This window comes from Desmodus rotundus, chromosome 7, assembly GCF_022682495.2.
Source record: "Desmodus rotundus isolate HL8 chromosome 7, HLdesRot8A.1, whole genome shotgun sequence".
NCBI lineage: Eukaryota > Metazoa > Chordata > Mammalia > Chiroptera > Phyllostomidae > Desmodus > Desmodus rotundus.
The window spans coordinates 52,623,139-52,650,483 of NC_071393.1; the positions used below are offsets into that span (position 1 = coordinate 52,623,139).

Sequence of the window (27,345 nt, forward strand, 5' to 3'; positions counted from 1 at the left end):
AGCCCTGATTCATGTATATATATCATCACCCTTTCCTACACTCTTATGAAAGCTCCTTGAGATTGAGGAAACTATTTTACACAGGTATAAATAAGCATTTGGATAAATGAGTGGACTCAAATCTCACCTAATAGTGTTTTTAAGTACCATAAACTCTTAATTGTTTTAATTGTAGGCTTTTGGGCATAAAAACAGAAACTCCAAGTACTGTCTCAACCAACGCAAGCACACCGCAGTCTGTGAGCAACGTGGTTCGTTGCCTGGCAACGGCGCTCTTTCAGATAGAGCAGGGCATCGAGCGACGCTTCCTCAAAACCCCACTTGGTAAGTATCTGTTTTAATTCAGAATAGTAGTTATATTTTAAATGGTTTTAAAATTGCCCTTTTATTGGCTGGCATAATAAAACTGATTGACTTGAAAAATTGAAGATTGTATTTACGTTTTTATATGAGTTCTTTCAAGTGAGATTTATTTTTTAAGTAATACTTAAATACTATTTTTAAATGTATTTTAGATATTCATTAATTTTAATAAATGTATTTTTAACTATTTCTGTCAATCTCTTCTTTTGCAAAAACTTCATCACAAGAAAGATAACCAAAACCTGTGGCTAGCCAGACCCTGAATAATCAGAGATTCTACATAAGTTTTTTTGTTATTATTTTAAACAGAACCCCAAAGAAACTACTTAAATGTCCACCATTGAGGGCATAGTTTAATCATGGGGTCACTAACCTGAACACTTTATAAGAAGAGCTAAATCAGAAATACCAAGTGTTAAATGATACACAGATGAGGGAATGTTCTATAATTTATGGCTAGGATGGTACCAATAATACTATGTAGATCATGTTTCAGCAATTTATGAAGTTAATAGGCTTTTAGGGACTAGTCAAGGAGCTAATAATCATTATGTCTTTAGGAAAATAGGTGTTTAAATTCCAAATCAATTTTCATGTTATCCTCTATTTCCCTGTGGTCTCTGAAATGTTGAGTTAATTTATAATTCATCATCTCAAGATAGTTTATATCCTAGATCTCAATAATAGGATACTATAAGAAATAGTTTTTTAGAACCATATCTTTCTGGTCTTGTATTGAAAGAGCAACTTGAATAGACTAAAATCCTTTAAAAATTATTTGAATATTATCTGTTGAGTAGTGAGAAGAAAGTTTTATGAACAATTGTGCTTATCAGAACAAGTTTAGAATGTGACTGTATTTGTAAGGTGAGTGTTTTTAAGTTGAAGAGCTTCTGGCCAGTATCTCATTCTTCTAATAAGCCTATTCATATTTTTATAAATTAATCATTCTACCATGAGCTTAATAACTCGCTTTTCACATTGAAAGTAGCATTTGTAAGAAATAAATGATAACATCTCACAAAGACATCGCAGTTTGTATTTACAGTATCACTTCCCAGTCTTCAATATGTCTTTTTAAGTCCACCCGGTCTGTGCCAGTCTTCAATATTTCTTAATATTTTCTGTCTAAGTCAAACTGCATGACAAGGGTTCTCTCTGTATTATTTCTTACAACCACATGTTGAAGCTGCAATAACTTCACTTAAAATTTCAATTAAAAGTTATTTGTAAATTATGTACCTCTTATAAATGTAAGATATTCCTACTACTCATTAATCTTATGATTCCAGAAAGAGTAAGGGATAAAACAATCCTGCTGATTTTTATACTTCTGAAATTATCATCAGTTCAAGTTGTTTGTAAGATTAAGAGGGGAAGAAAACAAATTGTGTAATGTGTCTGTTTTCATTAGTACATTTTATTAACTATTTAGACAAAGGAAAAAAGTTAACATTGGGCGATGGTGCAGCTTATATCTGGTAGCTGTATGAGAGCTTTAGTGTTCTTATGCTGGTTTGCACAACAGCAGTGTTAGAACATTCATTTCCTCCTGAAAGATTTTTAAAAACAATTATAATTTGGAATTTTATATAAGAAAAGGTCTACTTACCTTACTTACTTGGTGGTGTATGTTGGTCAAAGTTAGACACTTAGAACACTTAGATGTTGATCGTTTATATTATGGATGTTACCGTTGCTGCCCCATGAAAAGTTAATAGTAAAACTGATGTCTGTAGCTCTCTATTTTATGTTTAAGTCTTTGAGGGGTCTGTTTTGAATGGGACTGCAGGAGATGGAGGTACCACTGGGGTTTTAAGATAGTCTGAATATTTGGAGCAAGGTAATCAAGAATATCATTAATCTGGAGCGGGGGGAGGTTCCACTTTATAAATGTTTTGAGTAGAATATAAAAATTCTCCATTCTTGATAATTTTTCAACATAGCAAGTTAACTATAGTAGGAATTTTCCCAGTTTAGCTTCAGAGATTTCTTGAGGAAGCAAATAAATAAAAATTTTACTTATGTTCTACCTTCCCTAATATGTCCTTTTTATTTTAGGGTAAAATTGGTAAAACTAGGTTTTTGTAACTTGGGAAGATAATTATATTTCAAGTAATTATTTTAGGTAAGATTTGTGAAGACTGTTGAGGTTAATAATTTTGTTATTCATGAAATCATGCTTACGGTTTAACCCTTAAGCTGTGAAAAATCCTCAAAGTAACTTTATCAACTTGAAAGGTAACACAAATTAATAAAGGTAAAAAGGGAGATGGGGGGGAAAGGACAAGAAAAGAGAAGGGAAGATCAATCTAATATGAGAGATGGTGAATTTTTAACTTTTTAAAGAACTTTGTCTTTTTTTGTTAAGAATAGTATAGGAAATAGAGAAGCCAAGGAACTTATATGTCCGACCCATGAGCATGAACTAAGGGGATGGGGGTGCAGGGCAGAGGGGCGATAAAGGAAAGAAAAAAATTGGGAAAACTATAATAGCATAATCAAAATATACGTTTAAAAAGGGAAAAAAAGAACTTTGTCTTTTTAGAGAATTACGATATTACTTTATATATTGCTGAATACCTGTTTACATATTTAGCTTTTGAAAGAAAACCTTGGATTTGATATTTTGGAAGGGAATATCATCTTTTTTTTAACATTTTCCTTTCTACATTTCACACCTCAGCTAATCAAACTCTTTTAAGTCTGTATTGAAAAAGTTAACATTGGTGAATCTTAGTACACTTAGGTGTTAGTGAAAATATTGAAGAGCTCTGGAATGCATGTTCACTTATTTTGCACATAGTAGTTATTCATGGCAGTTTTTTCTGTTACTAGCATAGGGTGATTTACAGGTAGGAGTTTTTGTTGTTCAGTCTCCCGGAGAAGCCTAATGGCCTGGTCACGTGGCCTACTGTACAGTGGCGGTTACCAGTAGGAAACCTCCCAGAGTAATATTTGATCATACGACTCTACCAATATTTTGTGTTAGTAAAGTCCTTTCATTTCATAATTTCTTGAGGAATTTATCTGTGCTAGCATAATGGAAGGTAAAAGAGAAACAAGATATTTCTGCCCGTGAGCATTGTATAATCTGAAGAAAGAAGCAAGGTTTAAGATTTTTTTAAAAACAATAGGAAAATGGAATCAATCATATATACTATTTTTATCCTTATTTAAATACTATATGAAAATAGAAAAAGATAGCTAGATAGCTAGCCATTTATATTTATTTTATATTTAGAATATTTTTAAGTGGGTAGGAGTACTTAGGGTAAAAATTGGACCTTGAGCTACCACTGGTATAATTTTCTTAAAGCACCTCTTTGATCAAAACCCATAGCATTTGACCAGCCTTTCAGTTAAAAACCATTCAAACTGATTTTCAGAGTTCCAGAAGATCTTCATAATTTGTCTTTTTCCTCCACTCTTTCACATTGGCCTCTGCAACCTTGTTTCTTGCCATTACCAGTGAATGCCCTCTGATTTATCCAGAAAGATCTCTGCAAGATCTTTGAATTAGCAGTTCTTATTGTCTTTTTCCTTGGGGGTCCCACTCAGGCCAGAACCTTTCATGAAGCCTTATATCAAAAACCAAGGTAAATAGCACAAAATGAGAGGGTGGAAGTAAATTAAATGGACTGTATTGTGTTTATTTCCCACTTTGCTAATATTTCTCTTTAGCTTTGCCTGAGGAGCCATTTGAACCATGTATGCCTTTTTTTCCTCTCCCATTGAGTGATTAATCTCTATTATTTTTAGAAGTTCTATTGCTTTCAACTGCTTACTTACCCATATTTTCAAACGTTTATTTCTTTCATCACTTGGTTGCCTCTCACATACCCGCAATGGTGGGAGGTGGGAGGACCCGGCTTGCAGCCCAGGCACGTGCCCTGGCTGGAATTGAACCAGCAACTTTTCAGATTGCAGGCCAGCACTCAGTCCACTGACCCATGCCGGCCAGGGCTCGAATGTTTATTTCTTAAAACATATTAAACAGTTGTTTAACATTCTGTGTGTAATTCTAATATCTCAAGTCTTTATGGGTTAGATTCTGCTGGCTCTTCTTGTTGATAGTGTTTTCTTTCCACATGTGCCTTATGGGTTTTGACTATTAACTCTCATTCCTCAAAACTTATCTATGGATACTTCTTCAGAGAGAGTTTGCAAAGATTTGTACATGTTTCTCCATTCACCTGAGATCACTACTAACCCTGGACCACATAAAATCTTAGCTTGTGGTTTTTCAGGTTTTAAACCTGTTCAAGGCTCTGTTTATAGTTACATATTCTTAGGGTATCTTTATTTCCCCTTTCTACTCAACACCGAGGTCCAAATGTGCAGATTTCCGTGCTCGCTCTTTCTTCGCACTACCCTTTCCACATTAAAAGTATAGCTTTTTGGAGTCCTAGCTTTTTAGAGGGCACTTACCACGTTGGGTGGGAAACTTGGTTTCCTGTCCTGTCTCTCACCCTGCCTCGTAGTCAAATAGGAGCTCAAGACCCACTAGTGTTTGGCAGGTCTGTTGCTTTATGACTTGAACTCATTGTGTATATCTTTACTCTCCCAGCTATAATAAAATTTCTTAAAGGTAGGGACCATTAAATAGACTTGTTTCATATCTTCTGAAGTGCTACACATAGGAGGAACAATGTAAAGTGACTTGCAAAGAAACGTGCCCAAGCTCCTGTAGGGGAGCTAGTACTCACCTTGAGGCAGACTGACTCTGGAGCCCACCTTCTCTTAACCATTATGCTACTGCCCAAGAGGTTTTAGTTGAGGGTAATAATAGAAAATATAGCATGAATAGAACCAAAGTATATATGGAGCTCTTATATACCTTGCAGAATTTTGATAGGATGTAGTAGGCCCTTTGTAATTAAGTATAATATCTTAGGAAAACTAAGGTGGTAGCAGTATTGAAGATTAATTAAAGATGGAAACCACGTGCCATTGTAAAACGATAGACTGGCTAGATTAAAGGCATCTGGTCAGATGACTTTTTATAAATTTTTTAGCCCAGAAGACAAATGGATAGTGTTGTTAATGGCAGAAGGTTTCAAATGTTTCTACATAAATATTGGTGTTGAAAGTTCATTTTGAACTATAATTGAATAACAATAAAAAATTTAAAAAAATTAAATTAAAAAAAAGAAAGTTCATTTTGAGAGGTATTAACATTTTTTATTTACTTCACTTTAAAAATAATATTTTCTTAGAGATAGACTCTACTATCTTTTGTTGGCATTTATACATAAGTGAAATTTTTTAGTAACAGTTACATTGAGGTATAATTCACATATATGAAATGCATCCTTTTAATGTATATAATCATTGTTTTTTAGTATATTCATAGTTGTATAGCCATCCACTACTATTTGTTTTCAAAACATTTTTATCAGCCTCAAAAGAAACCTCATATATGATTGATATTTAACTGAGAGCAATTTTTCATCTGAAATTGAGGAAATAACATCCTTGATTCAAATGAATATTACCTCACTTGTAACCACATTTCGCCAGTTTTCTAAATTAGATCAAGATTTATTACAGAAATTAGATTGAGAACACATTGCCTAAGTTATTTTTTTAACTCTTGACATCCCCAAGCATTTGATGTACAGATTTAATATAAACAAGATGTAGCTCAGCAAATATTTTCTTTAACGTAAGGCTTTTGTTTTTAATACCAACGTGGTATTTTTGTTAAGTGTTACAAGGGAAGAACTGTAAAATTTATCCTGTTTAAACTACCAAGAACGTAGTTCTAGGAGATGTCTGGAGTTTGCTTTAGAAACTTTAATCATTCTTTCTTTTCATTTAAGATGCCAGTGACAGTGGGCGTTCTTATAAAACAGTCCTGGACCGTTGGAGAGAGTCTCTTCTTTCTTCTTCTAGTCTGTCCCAAGTCTTTCTTCACCTCTCCACCTTGGATCGTAGTGTGATATGGTCTAAGTCTATACTGAACGCTCGCTGTAAGATCTGCCGAAAGAAGGGCGATGCCGAAAACATGGTACTTTGTGATGGCTGTGATCGGGGTCACCATACCTACTGTGTTCGGCCAAAGCTCAAGGTATTTTTTTCTTCTGCTAAGTCTCAGATTAGAATTGAGACATTGAGATTTTGAATGACAGGTGATTAATGAACATTTATGTGATTTGTCAGACTGTGCCTGAAGGAGATTGGTTTTGTCCAGAGTGTCGGCCAAAGCAACGTTCTAGAAGACTCTCCTCTAGACAGAGGCCATCCATGGAAAGTGATGAAGAGATGGAAGACAGTATGGAAAGTGAGGATGATGACATTGATGGTGATGATGAAGAGGGTCAAAGTGAGGAGGAAGAATATGAGCTAGAACAAGAGGAAGATGACTCTCAAGAAGAGGAAGAAGTCAGGTAAGCCCTAAAATGCAATAAAATAAGGGTTCGTGAATCTCACCTAGACAATCTCTTGACTATTCAAATACAAATGGAGTGGTTGGGGTTCATCATTTTTTTAAACTACTATGTAATACAGTAGCTTGAAGTTACCCATGCTTTATGTATTATGAACATTTGAATTTTCCCCAAGGAAATACAATAGCTGTGTGAGCTTAGCCAGATCATAAAATCAAGTATGAGTTCACGTTTGGACAGGAACACCAGTCAGGCCCACATTAATGTTGATTTTTACTGAATTTTATACCTAAAGCAGCAAATAAACAGCCCAGAGGATATTCATTCATGAGATAAAGATGGAAGTGCTTCTCAATGCCTCTCTTACTTTTTCAAGGATGTAGTTATACCCAGATTTTGGTGATCTTGGCAGTCTGTACAGAGAGAGAGGTCAGGAAGCATATTTTATTTTTATACTTCTCCCACATCAGCATCCAGAAACAACTTCTATTCTACCATATAACCAAATATTCTACAACTGAGCAAATTAGGTCACCCAGCGTCATCAGTGTGTTTAGGGTCTGGTTTTTTGTACTATGCAGTGATGGGGCAGTTTCGCTTATTTGTCCCTAAAACCTTCCCCGCTTCTAACATTTGAGCCCCATTCATGTGGAATCAGGAAAGTGAATATGAAGCAACCGAGAACTAACAAAGTACAAAAAGGCCACAGTCTGAGGAAGGTAAATAGAACTACACCATTGGTTTGAAACAAATTACTGGTTTTTTAATAGCTCCAACTAGCAGGAGCCATATTTCCTGTAGCTTAAAAGGGCAATATTATGTTAAGCATAAAGATGATAAAGAATTTAGAAAATTCTTGGAAATATTTTAGGGAAACTGGAAGTCCAGGTATATGAGGAGATGGATAAACAGGGGACTTGAGTTATTTCATCCTTGTCTACAACTTAAATACAACTAAAAGATTGAATCTAGTTTTGTATCTTCCAGTAGAATAAGATGGCAAAGAGATTCTTGGCTTGGTATTCAGGAACAAAAAATTTAAAGTCTATTTTAGTTTGTTGGGGTTTTTTATTTAAACCCTCACTTGAGGATATGTTTATTCATTTTAGAGGTGGGGGCAGAGAGAAGCATCGATATGAGACAGAAACATCTATCAGTTGCCTCCCACAGGCTCCCCGACCGGGGATTGAACCTACAACCTTTTGGTGTAAGGGATGATGCTCCAACCAACCAAGCCACCTGGCCAGACCTTAAGGCCTATTTTAATGGCAGCTATTGGTGGAAACTGTAGGTTACCTCTATCAATAATAAGAAAGAAAGAAAAGATTTGCATTTTAAGATTAGTTCATCATTCTTTAAGTTTTTCAACATGATTAAATCTATTGGTTCTCCTATAGATTTTATCGTTTATCACAATTTAGGCTTTGATTTTCATGATGATGTTCTGGAGTTACTAAGAAAATAATAAATATTCTCTTTGCATTACAAAAAAATATATAGCCCTGCTGGTGTAGCTCAGTGGATTGAGCACGGGCTATGGACCAAAGGGTCACCGGTTTCAATTCCCAGTCAGGGCACATGCCTGGGTTATGGGCCAGGTCCCCAGTGGGGGCATGTGAGAGGCAACCACACACTGATATTTCCCTCTCTCTTTCTCCCTCCCTTCCCCTCTCTCTAAAAATAAAATAAATAAAATCTTTAAATACACACACATAAAAACACAGTTGAGATTTCCACTAGAATTTTGTTAGCTCTGAGTTTAAAGAATTGAGCCTAGGATAAGTCTCAGTAATATAGAAAACTAATATGTAGAATTCATTGGCTGAATACTAGGAAAAGGGGAATAGAAGTAATTGTATATTTATTATGGCTCTATACAATAATTGTGTTTTCTAACAATATTTATAGCCCACCAAAACGAGGAAGACCACAAGTTAGATTGCCAATTAAAACAAGAGGGAAACTTAACTCTTCTTTCTCAAGTCGTGGCCAACGAGATCCTAGAAGATACACTTCAAGGAGTCAGCAGAGTACACCAAGAACAACTGTTTCTTCTAAAGCTACTGGTAGAAGCCTAAGAAAGATAAAATCTGCTCCTCCTACTGAAACTAAATCTTTAAGAATTGCCAGTCGTTCTACTCGCCAGAGTCATGGCGTGTTACAACGAGACGTATTTGTGGAACTACTTAGTCCTCGTAGAAAACGCAGAAGCAGGAGAAGTGCTAATAATACACCAGAGAGTAGTCCCACCTTGCCTAACTTCAGAGTCATTGCCACAAAGCCAAGTGAGCTGTCAAGATCTCTAAATGTTGCTTCAAAACTTTCTCTCCAAGACAGTGAATCCAAGAGAAGAGGCAGGAAAAGACAATCTCCAGGTATGAAGAAGTCTGATTTAAACTATCCTTGCTTAAGAAAATTGAATAATTTGGAAAGATTAAGTGTTGAGATACTTTAGATTACTTTTTAAAGGTTGTGACTAAGATATACAGAGTTTTAGGAAGCAACCAGACCTGAATGAAGCACAGTATTCATTGAAGGGAAGGGGTAGCTATTTGGGGAATAAAGGGAAACTATATTACTGGTATTTCTACTAGTGGAACAGCATAGTTGTGAGAAATTTGCAGTGTTCTGTTTCTGTTTTATTGTTGTTCAAGCACAATTGTGTCCATTTTTCCCCACTATACCCTCCGCTCCACCCACCCCCACCTCCCACCCTCAAACCCACCCCCCTTGGCTTTGTCCATGTGTCCTTCATACATGTCCCTTGATGGCCCCCCCTTACTCTTCCCCTTTTATCCCTCTTTCCCCTCCTCTGTGGTTACTGTCAGATTGTTCTTTATTTCAGTGTCTCTGGCCATGTTCTGTTTTTAATGGAGAGACTTGGCCAATATTTGAACAGACTCAATATGCCACATTATAACACATTTCATTCTCTTCCGCCTTAAGACACACACACTCATATCTTCTCGACAAGCAGCGTTGGGTTATTTGGTAAGGCTCCCATTTGATTTACTGAATTTGGGCAGCAGAGCGTTGGGGCAGTAATATTGTTAGAGAGTGATCACAACCTATCTAATCCTGATAATTGTTGTATATAGTAACTTTATCCATATAATCTCTTTATTCATTTATCTCTTTAATCCTTTTTTCCTTTAATGTCATTAGTAATAAAATCTTTATTTCTAAAAATGAAGCAAAACATAAAATGCTACTGTCCGTTGAAGAATTGTAGATAAGTTGTATTACATTATTCAAACAATGACAGGAGTAAAGAATTTTTGGTGAAACAATGGGATATAATTAGTCTGTTTATTTAGTCACCAGGTTGTCAGGTTTTGGGAGTAAGTATCAGGTAACTTTACACCAAGATCTAATTAGATTTTCTTATCTCTCTATCTGTTTTGCTTTTCCCTGAATCTGAACTCCAAACCAGTGCACATAAAACATTTTATTCAAAAACACTCTGCTGAAAAAAAAATATTTTGTTAATGTTTTGTGAAATCACTAAGTCTAAGAACATATAAAGAGGGGAATGTGTGAATTTATAGTTAAGTAGAAAATTTGAATTCATATGTGGATTGTACTACTACCCTTTTCTACTAATTTGTATACCTTACATTTCACTATGTACCTTAGAGTTTTGAGAAAGCATCTCAAAATTCCCCATATAAAATTAAAGTTATAAAAATAACCTTCATTATTGAGAATTATTTTTCACTATGCAAGGTAATTTACAGAGGCCTAGTTTCTAGATCTGAAGAGATAACTTTCCTATTAATTCCTAATGTGTTTTAGGAAATAGTGGAGCATTGCTTACTGTGATTTTACTATAGTTAAAGACATATTTTATATAAAACTGAAAAATCCACAAACTTTGTGTTCTAGAATTTTCTTTTGTATTATACTCATTTTACAGTCTGTTCCCAATGACTGTTCAATGCAATTGGAAATTTTTAATATCAGAAGGAAATAATGGATATTTGGTAGAGATTTTCATGCCTCAAAATGTAAGTTAGTTTAACATCTCAGTGCGTGGATTGTCACTTTTGTTTGAATTTGGTTTGTATTTACAGGCCCTGTTTAGCTTGTAGTGATCAAATATTTTGCTTTGTCATCACCTCAAAATAATTTAATTATTTATTTAGAACCCTCTCCTATGACACTGAATCGAAGAAGTTCAGGCCGACAAGGGGGAGTTCACGAACTGTCTGCTTATGAGCAACTTATTGTAGAACTGGTGCGGCATGACGACAGCTGGCCTTTTTTGAAGCTTGTTTCTAAAATCCAGGTAATAATTCTAGACTTTGTAAAGTGTATCCCTGTATATTATTTGATTTAGTTTGCATGGCAGTTTTGAGACAGTCCAAACACCTATTAATTACTATGCACTTTTTTTTAAACACCTGAAAAGTTGGTCTCAATACTGGAAAAAATGGAGTTAGATATCTTAGGCTCCTCAATTCCTTCTAATTCTGTGACTGATTCTTGTAAGTTATGACTGTGTTGTAATAACCTCAATGTTTTTATTCAGGGTAATGAATCTGAACAGAGTTAATTCAACTGAATACTATTATTGGTATTTCTCTTATGTAAAACAGTGGTTCTCAAATTTCAGCATACTCCAGAGTCACCTGGAGAGCTTGTTAAAACACAGATTACCGGCACACCCCAGAATTCTTGATTCACTAGGACAGGGATGATGCCCAGTCATTTGCGTGACTGACAGATCCCCAGATAATGCTGATGGTGCTGGTCCCAAAGACCACAGTGGGAGAACATTGATTTGAAAACTTAAGTACTCTTCAATGACAGAGATGGCCTAACCTAACTAAGGGATTAGAGATTGTGCTGTAGTTGTTTATACATTTGACCCTTGAACAATATAGGTTTGAACTACACGGGTCCACTTATATGTGGATTGTTTTCAACATATATTGGAAAATTCTTTGGAGATTTTCTTATTACCATGTAGCAATTATATTGATTACACTAGGCTACCATAAAGCAACTGTATTGCCGCTTCTTTGTTATCAATATATAAATCATTATACCTGTAAATAAATGAGTTTCTTCACATTTTTTTCATATTTGATGTCTAGTGTTAGTAATATGTATAACATCTACAGTGTTCTGTATCATAAAACAATGTTGATGTAGGTACTGACAGGTGGTTCATCTCATAAACAGATGGTATAAAATTATCGTATCAATAAATATGTACAGCACCTTAAATGAATTATCCTAATGATTAGCTTTTTTTTTTTTTTTAATTAACCTTGGTTTCAAACTTTATTCCCAGGCTTCTTCAGCTTAATTAGCTACAAAAAATGATTTGTGTAGAAGCAAAAACTGAAAAGAGCTGCAGTGTCCAAGGGGCTAGGGAACAGGGGGCAAACACAAGGCCTGCGGGCCGCATCCGGCCCTCCACCTTGTCTTATCCGGCCCGGCACCTTGTTCTTACCTAGAGGCAGCACCGAGCTCTCGCTTAACTGTTAAGGAGTAGTTACATTTATACAGTCCTAAAATTACATTCGGCCCTTTGAAGGCACCATGAGGCTGATGTGGCCCCCCGTGAAAATCAGTTTGACATCCCTGGCTAAGGCTTAAAAATATTAGAGGTCTAGATTTTATCAGATCCGTAAACAAAATTTGAAAAAGCAGTCATAATATAAAATAGCAGCTCCCAGTAACTCCTTCAAGTTCATCATCTTCAGAAGTTGACTCGATTCAGTTTGCTTAATTCTTGGAAGCCTCATCAAAATTCTCCACAAGATCTGGAACTTCATCATCCTCCTCCTCTCCTGTAGCAAGTGGTGCTTTTCTATCCACAGATTGTTTGGGCAGAGCTTCAGCGAGTCTCCTTAAACTAGTCAGACCGTCTGCACCATGCTGATTTCAGATGCTGGGTAGCATTTCTGTCAGCTGTTTTGTCTCAGCACAGCCTGTAATGGTGATGTGTTCACCAGAGATGCCTGGACTCTAGGGTTGTTAAAGTGGATCACTATTCCTTGGTTTGTGAACATTATTTACCTCTTCAATACCAGAGATATTGTTTACCCCAACTTCGTTTTTTTTTTTTTAAGATTTTATTTATATTTATGAGAAAGGGGAAGGGAGGGAGAAAGAGAGGGAGGGAAACATCAATGTGTGGTTGCCTCTCACGTGGCCCCTACTAGGGCCCTGGCCCACAACCCAGGCATATACCCTGACTGGGAATTGAACTGGCAACCCTTTGGTTCGCAGCCCACGCTCAACCCACTGAGCTACACCAGCCAGGGCCTGTTTACCCCTAACTTCTTGAAGGAGAACTGAAGTTTTTTATCATCTGCTTTAGCTGTTCTGTGAACCACCTTGTTCTTTCTACGAGCAGTGCCTTTCCCACCAATGCGCACTTGTGCCTGCAGTTTGGTGAGTTTCTTTTGCTTCATGATAGTTTCTTTCATCTCGTTGGAGAGAAAACAGGGCTGCGCGGGCGACTAAGGTTGGTGCTCAAGGGGCCTTTGGCAGACCAGCTCATAATGCTGATTATCTTGATAACATTTTCTTTTCTCTAGCTAACTTTATTGTAAAAATACAGTATATGGTCTTGGCCAGTTGGCTCAGTTGGTTGGTGTGTTGTCCTGTACACCAAAATGTTGCAGGTTCGATTCCTAATTGGGGCACCTATGGGAGACAACCAATCAATGTTTTTTTCTCTCTCCCCCTTCCCTTCTCTCTCTCTAAAATCAAGAAAAAATAGCCCTGGCTAGTGTAGTTCAGTGGATCAAGTGCCAACCTGTGAACCAAAGGGTTGCCAGTTTGATTCCCAGTCAGGGCACATACCTGGATTGCAAGCCAGGTCCCCAGTGGAGGGCGTGTGAGAGGCAACCAGTTGATGTTTCTCGCCCTCTCTTTCTCCCTCCCTTCCTCTCTCTCTAAAGATAAATAAAATCTTAAGAAAAATGAATAAATAAAATCAATAAAAATAACCTTGGATGGGGATTTTTTTAATAGAGTATATAATAAATACAAATAATGTATGAAATATGTGTTAATTGACTATTTATGTTATTGGTAAGGTTTATAGTCAACAGTAGGCTTTTAGTAGTTAAGTTTTGGGGGAGTCAAAAGTTATACATAGATTTTTGACTGTGCAGTGGGTTGACGCCCCTACCCCTCACATTGTTTAGGGTCAAATATATAAATATATGTATATATTGCAGAATGTGATATGCGACAGCAGAGATAGGACAGTGTTATGATACTATAACAGAAGTTGTATAAAGCTCTTTCAGAAATAAAGAAGAAAAGGAGATTGATTTGAGCATTTCAGAGGAAAGGAATAGCAGAACTACTTACTGAAGAACTATTTAGTCTGGCCATTGAAATAAGATGGAATTTCAACTGTGAAAACTGGAATAAGCGAATTTCAAGAAGAGGGGACAATAAAGTTGAAGACCCAGAAATGAGAATATGGGGAATGATGGGTAGTTTGAATGGAGCAGACTGGTTGGACACAACTAGATTATAAAGTGTCTCACTTGTCAGTGTTAGGTAAAGGTTTCTGAATAAAAAAATGACATCATCAGAATTCTACTTGAGATTTCTAGAGAAGAATGTAAAGAATTAATTAACATTGAATAGCATGTTATAAAAGTTGAATTTCAGTTTGACTCAACTCATTTTTCCCGAGTAGTTCTTGTGCTCAATTAAGTTTTGTTGCATACATTTTTCTTTTATTACCAACAAGAGTACTGCTCATTAAACAAATTTTTATAGATAGACTTATGTATCTATACATAGAAACAGAGACAGCACATAAAACCATTATCTTTTTCTTTTCAGAATAAATTAACACTTTTCGTAGTAGCAAATAGGCTTCTACAGCATGGAAATGTATTATGTGGCTTTAATGGAATAATAGTATTCAGAGGTTAATATGTTGTTGCTTTTCAGTGCAGAACTTTCATGTATTTGACTACTTATTTCTGATAGATTTTATTAAGAGAAAATACTTAAATTATTTTACAGGTCCCAGACTATTATGACATCATCAAAAAGCCCATTGCCTTAAATATAATTCGTGAAAAGGTGAACAAATGTGAATATAAATTCGCATGTAAGTAATTTATAATTTTTTCTATTTTTTGTTTAAAGAGGTAGAGGCTGTTTTTCTTTGTACATGATGTATATTAATGTAGTTATGTAGATAGCATCCCAAGAGGCCCTTAAAATGCTTATCCATGTATATGGTGGTGAGATGGATGGGGACTGAATGAGTGAAAGGTATTTTATAGACTCTGATCTTAATAGAAGTTATTTGTTGAAACTGTGCAATTATGCCTAATTACATAAAATGGTTTTAAAGTATTTGTAGTCAGTTTTAAGCTTCAGTTCTGCTAACCTTGTTTTCAGTCTTCAATGTCTATAAAGAAAAAAGTGGGCTTCTGTCTCTTGACGACATTTCTAGACATAATACAAACAAAAATTTTACTTATAAATTCTGTACTTTCATTTTAATCTCATTTGGTTTCTTCTTTCTAGCTGAGTTTATCGATGATATTGAGTTAATGTTTTCGAACTGCTTTGAGTACAACCCTCGTAACACAAGTGAAGCAAAAGCTGGAACGAGGCTTCAAGCATTTTTCCATATTCAGGCTCAAAAACTTGGACTTCACATCACCCCTGGGAACGTGGATCAAGTTAGCATGCCACCGCCTGCAAAAAAATCACGAATCTAATTTTGTCCTTCTAAAGGATATGTTTAAGGAAAACAAATTGTTCGTGAAATGAAACATTAAATCATGCTATAAAGCACACATAAATGTATTAAGCAATAACAACTGAGTGACCACTTTGGAGTGTGGCCTGCACTATATTCTCAATTTTAATATTAAGCACTCAGGAGAATGTAGGAAAGATTTCCTTTGCTACAGTTTTGTTCAGTATCTAAAAGTTTGATAGATATATTGGATACAGTACTGGTTTACAGAGGTTTTTGTACATTTTGAGATCATTCATGTGTCCTAATATCTTAGAAAATATTTTTTTGTCTGATTTATTTTGTCATTGACGACTTGTCTTAGACGTGTGGTATTAAGGAAGATTTATCTACATAGTTTATAAACTGTTATATAGCACAGTTTATTAAAAAAGTCTAAGAATTTTTTAATGAGCACATTCTTTCAACACTACACATGAATGAATCTGATTTTATACCCTTGAAGTGCTGTACCAGTGCTGGCTGGAGATATTAAGTCTGAGTTTATTAACTAGATATTTATTTAGATTCAGAGTAATTTGTGAATTTGTTTTGTATTTATAAAATTTGTACCTTGAAAATGTTCTTTAATTTTTTAAACATTTTATTGTGTTTTTGTTTTATATCTCTTAACTTCCGTAATGATCAATAAAAGGTAACATCCTCCCTTTTCCCTGAGAGTTCTTCCAGTTTTACAGAACTGTATTATAAGTTTCTATGTACAACTTTTTAAGTGTACAAATAAAGTGATACATTTTTTTCAAGTATTCTGAATTTCTGGAATTATTATACATCAGAACTGGATTTCTCCACATGATACATAGGAACCAATGTTTTATTGTACCTGAATCGTTTGAATAGTGGTTTGCATCCTTTTCTGCCCCAGCCCTTGAGGAGTGAGATACCTTCCATCAGTAACAGTAGACATTCTACGGCAGGGATTCTCATTAAAATGAGGAAAGTAAGTTTAGCATATACTCATTTAGTTAAGCAACACCACTCTGGAAATTTTTTAAAAATAAAGTGCTATTTCTTTGGTGTGGAAGACATAGAGGGGCTTTAGTTTTGTAGGAGTAGCTTTTCCTTATTTGGGAAGTTACCCCTCTTTACTTTCATTTCTTTCTCAGATACTTTGAGATTATCAAATTTTCCAGATTCTTTGCATGAGTATGTTCATATCTATAAATTTTAATAAATTTGTATCATTTCATATGCCAATAACCAAATCTCTTTAAAATTTTATTTAGCATTTAAACATTCAGGAGGGAATTCTAAAATATAATCATTTTAAAGTATATTATCAAATTACTTAATATTTATTATTGTTAATAACAAGTAACTTTTATATTTGCTTTTCTTCTACAAGAGATACATCAATTGGTTGCCCTTCACATGCCCCTACCTGGAGACCTGGCCCTCAACCCTGGCATATGCCCTGACTGGGAATCAAACCAATGACCTTTCAGTTCACAGGCTGGCAGTCAATCCACTGAGCCACACCAGCCAGGGCTGAAGTCTATTTTTGTCTAGTGTAACTACTGTTATCCCAGCTTTTTTTGTTTGTTTCCCTTTTTCATGAAATATCTTTTTCCATCCCTTTAGTCTGTGTGTGTCTTTCAAACTGAAGTGAGTCTCTTGTAGAGAATATATAAGGATCTTGTTTTGTTATCCAGTCAGCATATGTCTTTTGATTGAAACAGTTAATCCATGTACATTTAAAGTAATGTTGATAGATACGTAGTTATTGCCATTCTATTATTATTATTATTATTATTTTCTTCTTGAAGACCCTTTAATGTTTCTTATAATATTGGTTTGGTGGTGATGAACTTCTTTAGCTGTTTCTTGCCTGGGGAGCACTTTATCTGCCCTTCAGTTCTAAATGATAGCTTTGCTGGATAGAATAAACTTGGTTGTAGGTCCTTGCTTTTCACCACTTTGAATATTTTGTGCCAATTCCTTCTGGCCTGCCTGGAAAGTTTCTGTTGAGAAATCAGTTGCCAGTCTTCTGGAACTCCCTTGTAGGTAACTAACTGCTTTCCTCTCGCTGCGTTTAAGATTCTCTCTGTCTTTCACCTTTGCCATTTTAATTACGATGTGTCTTGGTGTATGCCTGAGTTCATCTTGTTTGGGACTCTGTGCTTCCTGGACTTAAATGTCTATTTCCTATACCAGGTTAAAATAGTTTCTTGTCATTTTCTCAGATAGGCTTTCAGAGATAGGTTTTCTGATTTGCTTTGTGTCTTCTCCTTTTGGCATCCTCCTGATGTGAATATTGGTGCGCTTGAAGTTGTCCCAGAGTCTTCTTAAACTATCTGTATTGTTTTGGATTCTTTTTTCTTTTTGCTATTCTGGTTGGGTGTTTTTTGCTTATATTCCAAATTGCTGATTTGATCTTTGCTTCATCTACTCTACTGTGGATTCCCTGTAAGGTATTCTTCATTTAAGTTATTATATTCTTTATTTCTGACTGGTTCTTTCTAATGTTTTCTATCCCCATTTTTATTTTTCTCATCTCTTTGTTGAAGTTCTCACTAAAGTTGTCTATTCTTCCTCTAAGTTCATTGAGCATCCTTATAACCAGTATTTTGAACTCTGCATCTGGTAGATTGCTCATCTCCATTTCTTTTAACTTTTTTTCTAGAGTTTTGTTCTGTTCTTTCATTTCAGATGTGTTTCTTTGTCTCCTTTTGGCTGCCTCCTTCTGTTTTTTCTATGTATTTAGTTGAGCAGCTACATCTCCCAGTCTTGGTAGAGTGGCCTAACGGAGTAAGTGTCCTGTAGGGCCCAGTGGCACAGCCCCTCTGTTCACCTGAGCTGGTTGCTCCAGGCCTTCCCCCACCTCTGCCCCCATGTAAGCTGTGTGTATCTGCCTGCTGTGTTTGAGCGTTGATTGCTGTTGGCATATCAATGGGAGGGAATTAGCCCCAGGCTGATTGTTTTTTCGAGGCCTGCCTTCAACCACAGTGGAGGATCCGCTGTACAGGGGCTGACACCACTGTACCAGACTCACCTGGTGCCTTATGAGCTGTCCCCTTGATACTATTGCTCGTGGAGGTGGTTGGGTGGTGCTACAGTGTGGTCTGAAGCTGTCCACCCAGTGTGCTAGCTCCAGGGCCTTGTGCAGGTCAAGGTCAGCCACTGCCAGTCAGTGCCTGCCTGGAGCCACTCAGCATGAACTGTAGGGCAATCTGCAGACGGCTGCCACTAGTGCCGGGCCTAAGGCCACTTAGCAAGAGGTATGGGGCTCTCTGAGGCCAGAAGCTGTTTGTTTGGGGTTTGTGACCCCTTGAGAGATTTTAGGAAAGTCCTCAAAATGGCCATTTGTGTGGAAAAGCCACTGGAAATTGTTTAGGTGGGCCCAAAAGTTGGGTGGTGGTGTGGGGTCTCGGAATCACCAGGGTGAAGTGAACAGTGTTAACCAGGTTGATGGAGACACAGGTATGGCACCTGCCTGTCAGCCCTGTGTGGGGTGGGCTCAGCAAAGGAACCATGGCCTCTGCCAGCACTTCTGTCTGGGAGAAAGCTGCCCCCGCCAGCTCTTGCTGGACCATTCCATTCATCCCTGTATGTCCCTGGTTCCCTTCAAGCAGCTGTCCCAGCACTGGAGCTCAAGAGTGAGTCAGTCAGTGAAGAAGTCTGTGCACAGGCCTTTTAAGAGGAACATCTGGGACTCCAGCAGCCCACCTGACTCAGCCGCAATCCCTGCTGATTTTTACAGCCAGAAGTTATGGGAACTTCTCTCCCGGGAACTGGAATCCTGGGGTGGGGGGCCTGGTGTCGGGCTGGGACCCCCTCGCCCCTCAGCAGGGACCTCTGCAGCACAATACGCCTCCCATGAGGGTGGGACCAGACCATTCCTTTTCTCCACCACTCCTACCAGTCTCAACGTGGCTTTTTCTTTATATCATTAGTTATAGGACTTCTGCTGAGTTAGATTTCAGGTGGTTCTCAATGATATTTATTCTGTAGTGAACTTGTAATTTTGATGTGGTTGTGGTAGGACGCAAATACTACATTTACCTACTCAGCATCTTGACCAGAAGCCCTAAAACATTAGAAGCAGAAAAATACCTGTGCCAAGCTTTGAAGGTAACTGGTCTTCCTAATAGTTCATTGTCTCATTTGTTGCTTCTTTCTCCTCTATATTAAAGTGCTAAAATGTTTAGGCTTTTTCTTGAGAGAATAGGAGATTTGGTGAGTTTCACCCATGTGGGTACATTGTCTGATCTAAAAATAATGGGCAGAGTGCTTAGGATAATTTCACTAATAATACTAGAAAGATTGTGCTTACTACTCCACATTAGCTTTTTTATTCACTGTTCAAGAGTTTGCAGTGTTAAGATATCAAAGCAAACCTCTAGATTAGAAGAGATACGCAGAACAGCAGTGTATAAGTAATTTAACATTATTCAAATGACCAGGCAACCCTTAACTCTTTCTGTTCATTTCTTTTTTCAGTAAAAGTTTTGTCTTGGGAGCCAGCAACCCTTTCTAACAAGGAAATTTGAGAAAACACATTCAGTGTAATGATGAACAAATCTCTAAAATTTAAGGTTGTGATTTAAGCCTTTGATCTGGTCAGTATTAGATTATTTTCTTAAGCAAAAATGGGATCAGATCATACAAAGCATATTTTAAGCAGCGTTTTCACCTAGTGCAATACACTGTGGATACTTAACATTCATTTATGTGTGGTCTAGTACTCTGCTGGGTCTGGGACCCGCCTCACTTGGAACCCTTCGCTCAGACATCCCAGTCCTGCCTGTATTTAACCAGTTACCTGATGACAGCTTATAAAAAGCTATTAATCTCCTTGGGATATTTTGGCTAACTACAATCAAATCAAGTTAGTAATCATATATATATTTATGTATGTAATTATATATCATTTATAATCATATATATATGATATATAATTACATACATAAATGATTATATAAATGTATGTATATATAAAAAGCAGCTGTTTCTCTTATTAAATAATGACCTACTGATCAGAAGAGTGACAAACTAAAAAACGGATAATGGGGCAATGTAGTATTTCTACAGCTTATAAGTATTTTATTTTAAATATTTTCCTGCCTTGGCTTCTTGTGGTATTTTTTCTTGTGCCTGATCCCATGCACTTTTACTGTTCAGTCTGCACAATCCTCTAGGACAGGGCTTAGCAAACTTTCTGTAAGGGTTCAGATAGGAAATATTTAAGGCTTTGCCAGCCATCTATGCCGAAACCATTCAGTTCTGCCATTGTAGCACAAAGGTAGCCAGAGACAATACAGAAACTAATGTGCAACTGTGTTACAGCAAAACTTCATTTGGAAAAACAAATGGTGGGCGAGATTTGGCCTGCAGGCTGTAATTTGCTGATCCCTGATCTGGGATACATAATGCTAGAGATCATTTATACAAAGGCATTTGACAAATAAGGAGAATTCTTAATTCTTTTAGGTAGTTCTTGCTCTGGCTACTCCTTAAAAGTTGAGATTCACCTGGGCCCTCTCATCCTTGGTTCTCTTTTATCCTAGGTCTGTATGTAGTCCCATACAGTCCCATACAGTCCCAGCAATCACATACAGTTCCATGGGGAAACTTAGCTGGACCTCTGAAACCGGGCTGGGCCTTTACCCAAGAAGGAGGAATTGGTACAGGATCTGACAACCCGCTGTAAACAACTAGAAAACCTGACAAGCTGTCAACCAACTGTCCGTGCATTGGGAAACAGGCAATATAGACCTCTGCGAAATCTACCTGTGCCGTACCTCTACTTTCTAGTACCAAAACTAAGCAACCCAATTTCTTGTCCGTGAATTTCCTTTCCTCGTCACCTACAATGGGATTAGCCTGGCCAGCACAATCTGACACCATTCTGTCAGCCTCATCTGTCACATCCCACCGCACCATCTATGAATTGGTTCCTGTCACACTAGACCTTGTTATTTCTCAGGTATTAGGACTCTTCTAAGACTCCGTGCCTTTTCACTTGCTGTGCCTTCCACCTGAAATGTCTTTCTACCACCACTACACCAACAGGAAGCACATAACTTAAAAACTTGTTTAAAACACCCAGAACAGAGCTTCTGTTTGGGATGATGAAAAGTTCTGGAAATAGAGAGTTGTGATGGTCGCGTGACAGTATTAATGTACTTAATGCTGCTGAATCCTACACTTAAAAATAGTTAAAATGGAAAGGTTTATGTTGTATATATTTTACCACAATGTATTTTAAATGGTAAATTTTGTTATGCATCTTTTACTGCTATAAAATATATAAATAGATTTTAAAAACACCCGCAAATGCTAACTAACATATGTGAGCATCTGTTAAAATCCATAGCGCACCAGTGCGAAGAGAGTGGGTGACACCCTGTTGGGCTGAAGCTGCAGCGGGCCTGGTGCGGAGGGGCAGCGGGTGAAGGGAGTTGATGGGCTTAATTCTGCAGGGCCTTGGCTGTAAAACCTACATGGAGATAAGTCCCGAGGCTCATTCAAAGCAGATCTGAACTGAAAACCCATACAAAACCAAAAGCCGCAGAGGACTATTTCTTTACTGAAAATGTAGGCAGGCCCTGGCCAGGCAGCACAGTTGGTCAGGGCATCATCCCAATACACCAGGGTTACAGGTTTGATCCCCAGTCAGGGCATCCCTCCTTCCCTTCCTCTCTCTCTCTCTAAAAATCAGTAAGTAAATTTTTTTAAATTAAAAAAAAATGTAGATGAGGAAAAAATGTGCCAATATGTGGTCCAAAACACACAAGGAGAAAAGCCAACTTGAAAAAGGTATCCTTAGGCACACTTCCACTTCCCTGACCCTCCCACTCAGTACAACTAAAAACCCTGGATATTACATATCAAACAAACTTCAGACTGAAAGGTATAGAAAACCAGAAAGAAAAGTGAAGAAAAAAAGACTGAAAGGTGGAGAGAAGGGAGACCGACTAGAGGAAGACAAGTGTCAAATTCCCTGGGTTTTCTTTTTGACTCATATCCAAACAATGCTGAAGAAACTGGCAACCCGAAATTCCAAGTGGCACCTCCACCAACAGCAAAAAGCCACAACAAAAGCTTTCTCTAACCAAAGGACCAAGAAAGGAGCAGCCTAGCAAGAAAACACCATTTAGACATAACTGCTCTCTATCCCAGCCAAACACCACAGAAAAAAACCTGGCCTCACCACCACTCACACCAGCAAAGACTAAATGGGGAGCCTAGACTTCTGCCCTCACCAGGATAAAATGAGGTGCCCTAACAGCCCCACTGGAGTGGTGTCAGAGAAGCCCAAGGAGGGAGTTGGACTTCCGTCCCTGCTGACCGGTAATGTGGTACCCCCTCCTTTCCCACCGTGTCAGGGAGACCACGTGAGGAGCTAGGACTCCCCACTCCCCAGCAGTTAGGAGGAGCACCCCTCTCTGGTGTCCACAGAGGCTGGGTGGGAAAGTTGGGCTTCCTCCTGCATCTGGCAGTTAGAAGGTAGTGCCCGTACTTCCCAGGTCAGTGGGTCAGAGAAAGCTAGCTAAGACAGAACGTGTAAATAAGATCCAGAGTGTCATAATGTAACACAAAAATGTCCATGTTTCAGTCAAAAATTACTCATACCAAAACCAGGAAAATCTCAAACTAAATGAAAAAAAAAAAAAAAAGCCAACACAGAGATAACAGATTTTAAAGCAACCATAATATAAATGCTTTGGTGAGCAATTATAAACACATTTGAAAGAAATGAAAAAATAGAAAGTTTTGTTCTATTAGTTTTCTGTTGCTGCTGTGACAGATTACCAAAAACTTAGCAGCTGAGGAAATGCAAATGTGTTAGCTGTAGGTTAGAAGTCTGACGTAAGTCTGACTGGGTTAAAATAGAGTCTCTGAAGTGCTGCTTTCCTTTCTACGGACTTTAGGGAAGAATTCATTTCCATACTTTTTCCAGCTTCCAGGGGTAACCCCATGCCTTGGCTGTTGGCCCCCTTCCTCCACCTTCAAAGCTCCCAGTGTCACATCCTCTGTGCCTCTCTTCAGTAGTCACACCTTCCTCTGGTCACTGCCAGAAAAGGTGCTCTCATTTTAAGGACCCATGTGATTAGATTATACGCACCCAGACAATTCAGGACAATCTCCCCATTTGAGGTCCTTAAGTTAACCTTGTCTTTAAAGTATCAAGAGAGATTAAAAAGTACATTGAACAGAATGAAAATGAAAAAAATGACATATCAAAATTTGTGGGACACAGCTAAAGCCGAACTGAGAGGGGAGTTTAGAGCCCTAAATACATCCATGAGAAAAGAAGAAAAGTCTCAAATCAATAATCTAAGCTTCTGCCTCAAGATTCTAGGAAAAGACGCCCTTAGGGGCTAATCGCATCTGCTGTCCCTAACACAAACAAATGCAAAACTCTTCTGGATGGACTCTGCCTCGGGCCAGGCTGCAGAACATTGCACATAAAGCCCCACTGAAAAGGAGCCAACCTCCCAAAACTACACAAATATACATGAGTGCCCACTGAGTGGCGGTGCCCAGCACTGTGTAGACTTTTAATCCAGAGATATCAGGGTTCAAATCTTGACTCTGTCTCGTCAACACAACTGCTGTGATCTTCAGTTTCCTCATCTGTAAGATGAAAATGGTACAATATGCACTGTGGTACTTTTTTAAGGGTTAAATGAGGGGAAAAAACAGGCAAAAACTCCTTACATACAGTACCCAATTTTTAATTGTTTTCACTTCAATGAATTTCTCTTGGAATTTAGTTCCAGGAGAAAAGTGTTTCTCCTTACAAATGTTATGCTTCTTCTTATTAGATAATTTAGAGCTATTTAACTCAAGGACTTTCTCTTTTGCCTTGACCAATAAGAAACTTAAGGCTAAACTTTGTTTTATCATCTCTGTGCCCCTTAAAACAATTGAAATGTCATATATGGATAGCGAAGTACAATATCTCAACCCTGCGTTTCTTAAGCAACTTTAAACTCCTTTTTGGAGGAATTAACAGTGTAAATAAGTAAGTGGGTGGAACAAAGCCCTGGAGTCATTTTCTCATTGTTTCAGACTGTATTAAACTTTATTCAACTATCTCATCTCTGTTATTCTTCTATGTTTATCCCAAGATTTCAAGTTTCTATGTGAAGGGTTCAAAAAGCAATGTGACTCAGAATGATCCAGCCTGCAACATTATGGTAGCAAAAGAACTTACACTTTCAGAGTTCTTGGATGCTGATGCTAGGTTATGGATCGAATGACGAGAAATACACCGGTGGGTAATAGAAATGACATAAACCCATCAATGATGTACTTTTTGTCTCAGTGCAGAGTGGAGACTACAGAGACAGTTAAGTATTTGATGTTCTTTTTCTCATTTTATAATGGTTCTTATTTTTATAGTTACTGAAAGTTGAGGATTAGTAGAGATGAGAATATCTCTTCTCTGGGTCCCTCAGAAGTTATCTATTCTTAATCACAAGGGCAGATAAGCAGAGACAACCAGAATGCACTCCTCCAAACGCTGTATATCTGCTTGAAGAACTATTGCTGAATTGCCTGCCTACTTTGCTCTTAAGGTTAATAATAGGTTAGTTAAGGCTTTCTGTAGAAAGGGTTGGGTGAATAGAATACCAGACACATGGTGGATACTCAATAAAATACTATGGCTGCGAAACTTGCAAGAAAGCAAGCCAAGAGATGTGTGCAGGTTGCCTTACAACAGGGCATTGAACTTCACCCTGAGATCACATGGAGCTCAAGGAGACTAGACAGTCTCACTTTAATTCTGAGCAAGAAAAAAAACTTTTTCAAGCCACAATCTTCTTCCTAATACTCTTCCTCCATTTCAATGCAGATATTTCTTCCTCTCTAAAGTCTAAAACTATAGCAGAGTTTGCAAAATACTATATTTGTTTAACTTACTGGATGGCCTGACAGTGCCATCTCTTAGAACAAAGATAAAGGGTCCACCAGTCCAGACCATCTCTTAACAATTTCTTGGAGGGGAATGAGCAAATTACAAATCAAGAGACCATCTGGAAATCCATCCTGTATAATAGAAAGCAAGATATCTGTAAATAATCCAAGTTATAAGTCGATAGATTCACTGTGAACAATCTGGCTACATCTGGTAAAATTAGGGAAAATACGGTGAGAGTTCACATGTGTTAGAAATCCCAGGAGATCAAAGACTCTGAGCTCGAACTCTTTCCTAGGAGACCTAAAAACATCTGCCACTCCCCAAGCTCAAACGTGGAAGCAGCACTTCCCTCTAAATGTGCATCTGCTTTGAAGGTAGGCATTCCAAGGGCAGAATATACTCTAACTTTTTGAGATGAAGGCTTTAGAAAAATTATTTTACTAGTTAAAATATTGCAGTTATCATATTAAAAAAACTTTGAACCAATGGCTGAAAAAGAATAAATAGTCAAAGAAAGACCAAGTGTTTAAAAATACCTTAAGAAATGTTAAACACTTCCTTTTCTTATTCTTATTGCATAGCCAATAATGGGCTTCATTCTTCAAATTTTGGTCACAAAGTATGTTTCCACACAGCCAAGACAAACTGTCCTCATTGGTTTAGAAAGGGCTTTCCTAGAACAAAGATTGTCATAGGACCACGCCAACCTAACAAGCGTTCCTTCCTAACCATGTTTGAATAGCCCCATAAAGCCTGTTCTCTGGTTCTCTTCTATGGTGTTTCTTCACAGTCACCCAGGGATTAGAGGTGTAAACACACAAAAAACAAAACTTTATATAGGAAAATATTTTTATATCAAGATTGGAAAGAATTTCCTCTGTATTTTTATGCTTTTTATTATGGGAAAAATTAACATAAAACAGAATAGCATAATGAACCCCCATGTACCTACTGTTCAGCTTTGACAATTGCCAACTCATGGTCAACCTTGCTTAATCTGCACCTGCCACATCTACCCCATATTATTTTGAAGAAAAATCCACTCATCACACTATTTCACCTGTAAATATTTCATACTGTAACTCTAAAAGAAAAGGGACTTTAAACAAAGAAAAAGAAAGAAAAGGGACTCTAGCCCCGACCGGCGTGGCTCAGTTGGTTGAGTATTGTCCCACACAGTGAAAGGTCGCCGGTTTGATTCCTGGTCAGGGCACACGCCTGGGCTGCAGGCCCAGTCCCCAGCTGGTGCACATGCGAGAGGTAATCAATCGATGTTTCTCTCCCTATTTTTCTCCTTCCCATCCCCTCTCTCTAAAAATAAACATATTTTTTAAAAAGGGACTCTAAACAAACAGAACTTAATACCATTATTACACTAGAAAAACCTTTAATACTAATTCCTTGAACTCATCAAATATCTGATCAGGAAGGATTTCTTGATAGAAAGAAGAAGGGTCTTGGAGAAGGAGGAAAAAGAAGCTGAGGAGAAGGAAGGGAAGGAAAGGAGGAAGGGAGGGAGAAAAGGAAGAAAACAAACCATAAATGTAAAGCAAAAGGCACAAACCTAAAGGAATAATTTGATGCATTCTGTCACATAATTTTTTAACTTCTTCACTTACAAGACACCATAAACAAAATTAACAGATAGTCCAGAGAATGGAAGAGGATATTTGCAATGCATATAACAGACAAAGTGTTGGTACACTGAATATATAAATATAAAGAACTACTACAAATAAGGAAAATTAAAAGTGACCCTAAGAAAATGTTATAAACTATGTGAACTGGCATAGCTAAGGATGGTCAATAGCACTAGTAATCAGGGAAGTACACATTAAAATCATAGTGAAATACCAGTTCACACAATCAAACTGGCAGAAATTAGAGTTGACACATATTAGTGTTGGCAAAGATGTGATCAATGGGGACACGTCCACCACTGGAGTGAGAATGGATTC

The 27,345-nt window shown here is 37.4% G+C and overlaps 1 protein-coding gene and 1 pseudogene across 2 annotated transcripts in view; one reads left to right on the plus strand and one right to left on the minus strand.

The window, feature by feature from the left end:
- Positions 1–16,259, plus strand: part of BAZ1A (bromodomain adjacent to zinc finger domain 1A) — a 76,541-nt gene extending 60,282 nt beyond the window's left edge. For both annotated transcript variants that reach the window (XM_053928294.2, XM_024551325.4), the window contains exons 21-27: positions 176–324; positions 6,189–6,436; positions 6,529–6,755; positions 8,664–9,130; positions 10,901–11,043; positions 14,766–14,853; positions 15,279–16,259. In XM_053928294.2, coding sequence (XP_053784269.1) covers positions 176–324; positions 6,189–6,436; positions 6,529–6,755; positions 8,664–9,130; positions 10,901–11,043; positions 14,766–14,853; positions 15,279–15,475 — 1,519 coding nt within the window. In that variant the 3' untranslated portion in view covers positions 15,476–16,259. The remainder of the gene's footprint in view (positions 1–175; positions 325–6,188; positions 6,437–6,528; positions 6,756–8,663; positions 9,131–10,900; positions 11,044–14,765; positions 14,854–15,278) is intronic.
- Positions 12,483–13,472, minus strand: LOC112296527 (transcription factor BTF3-like; annotated as a pseudogene).
- Positions 16,260–27,345: the final 11,086 nt, after the last annotated feature.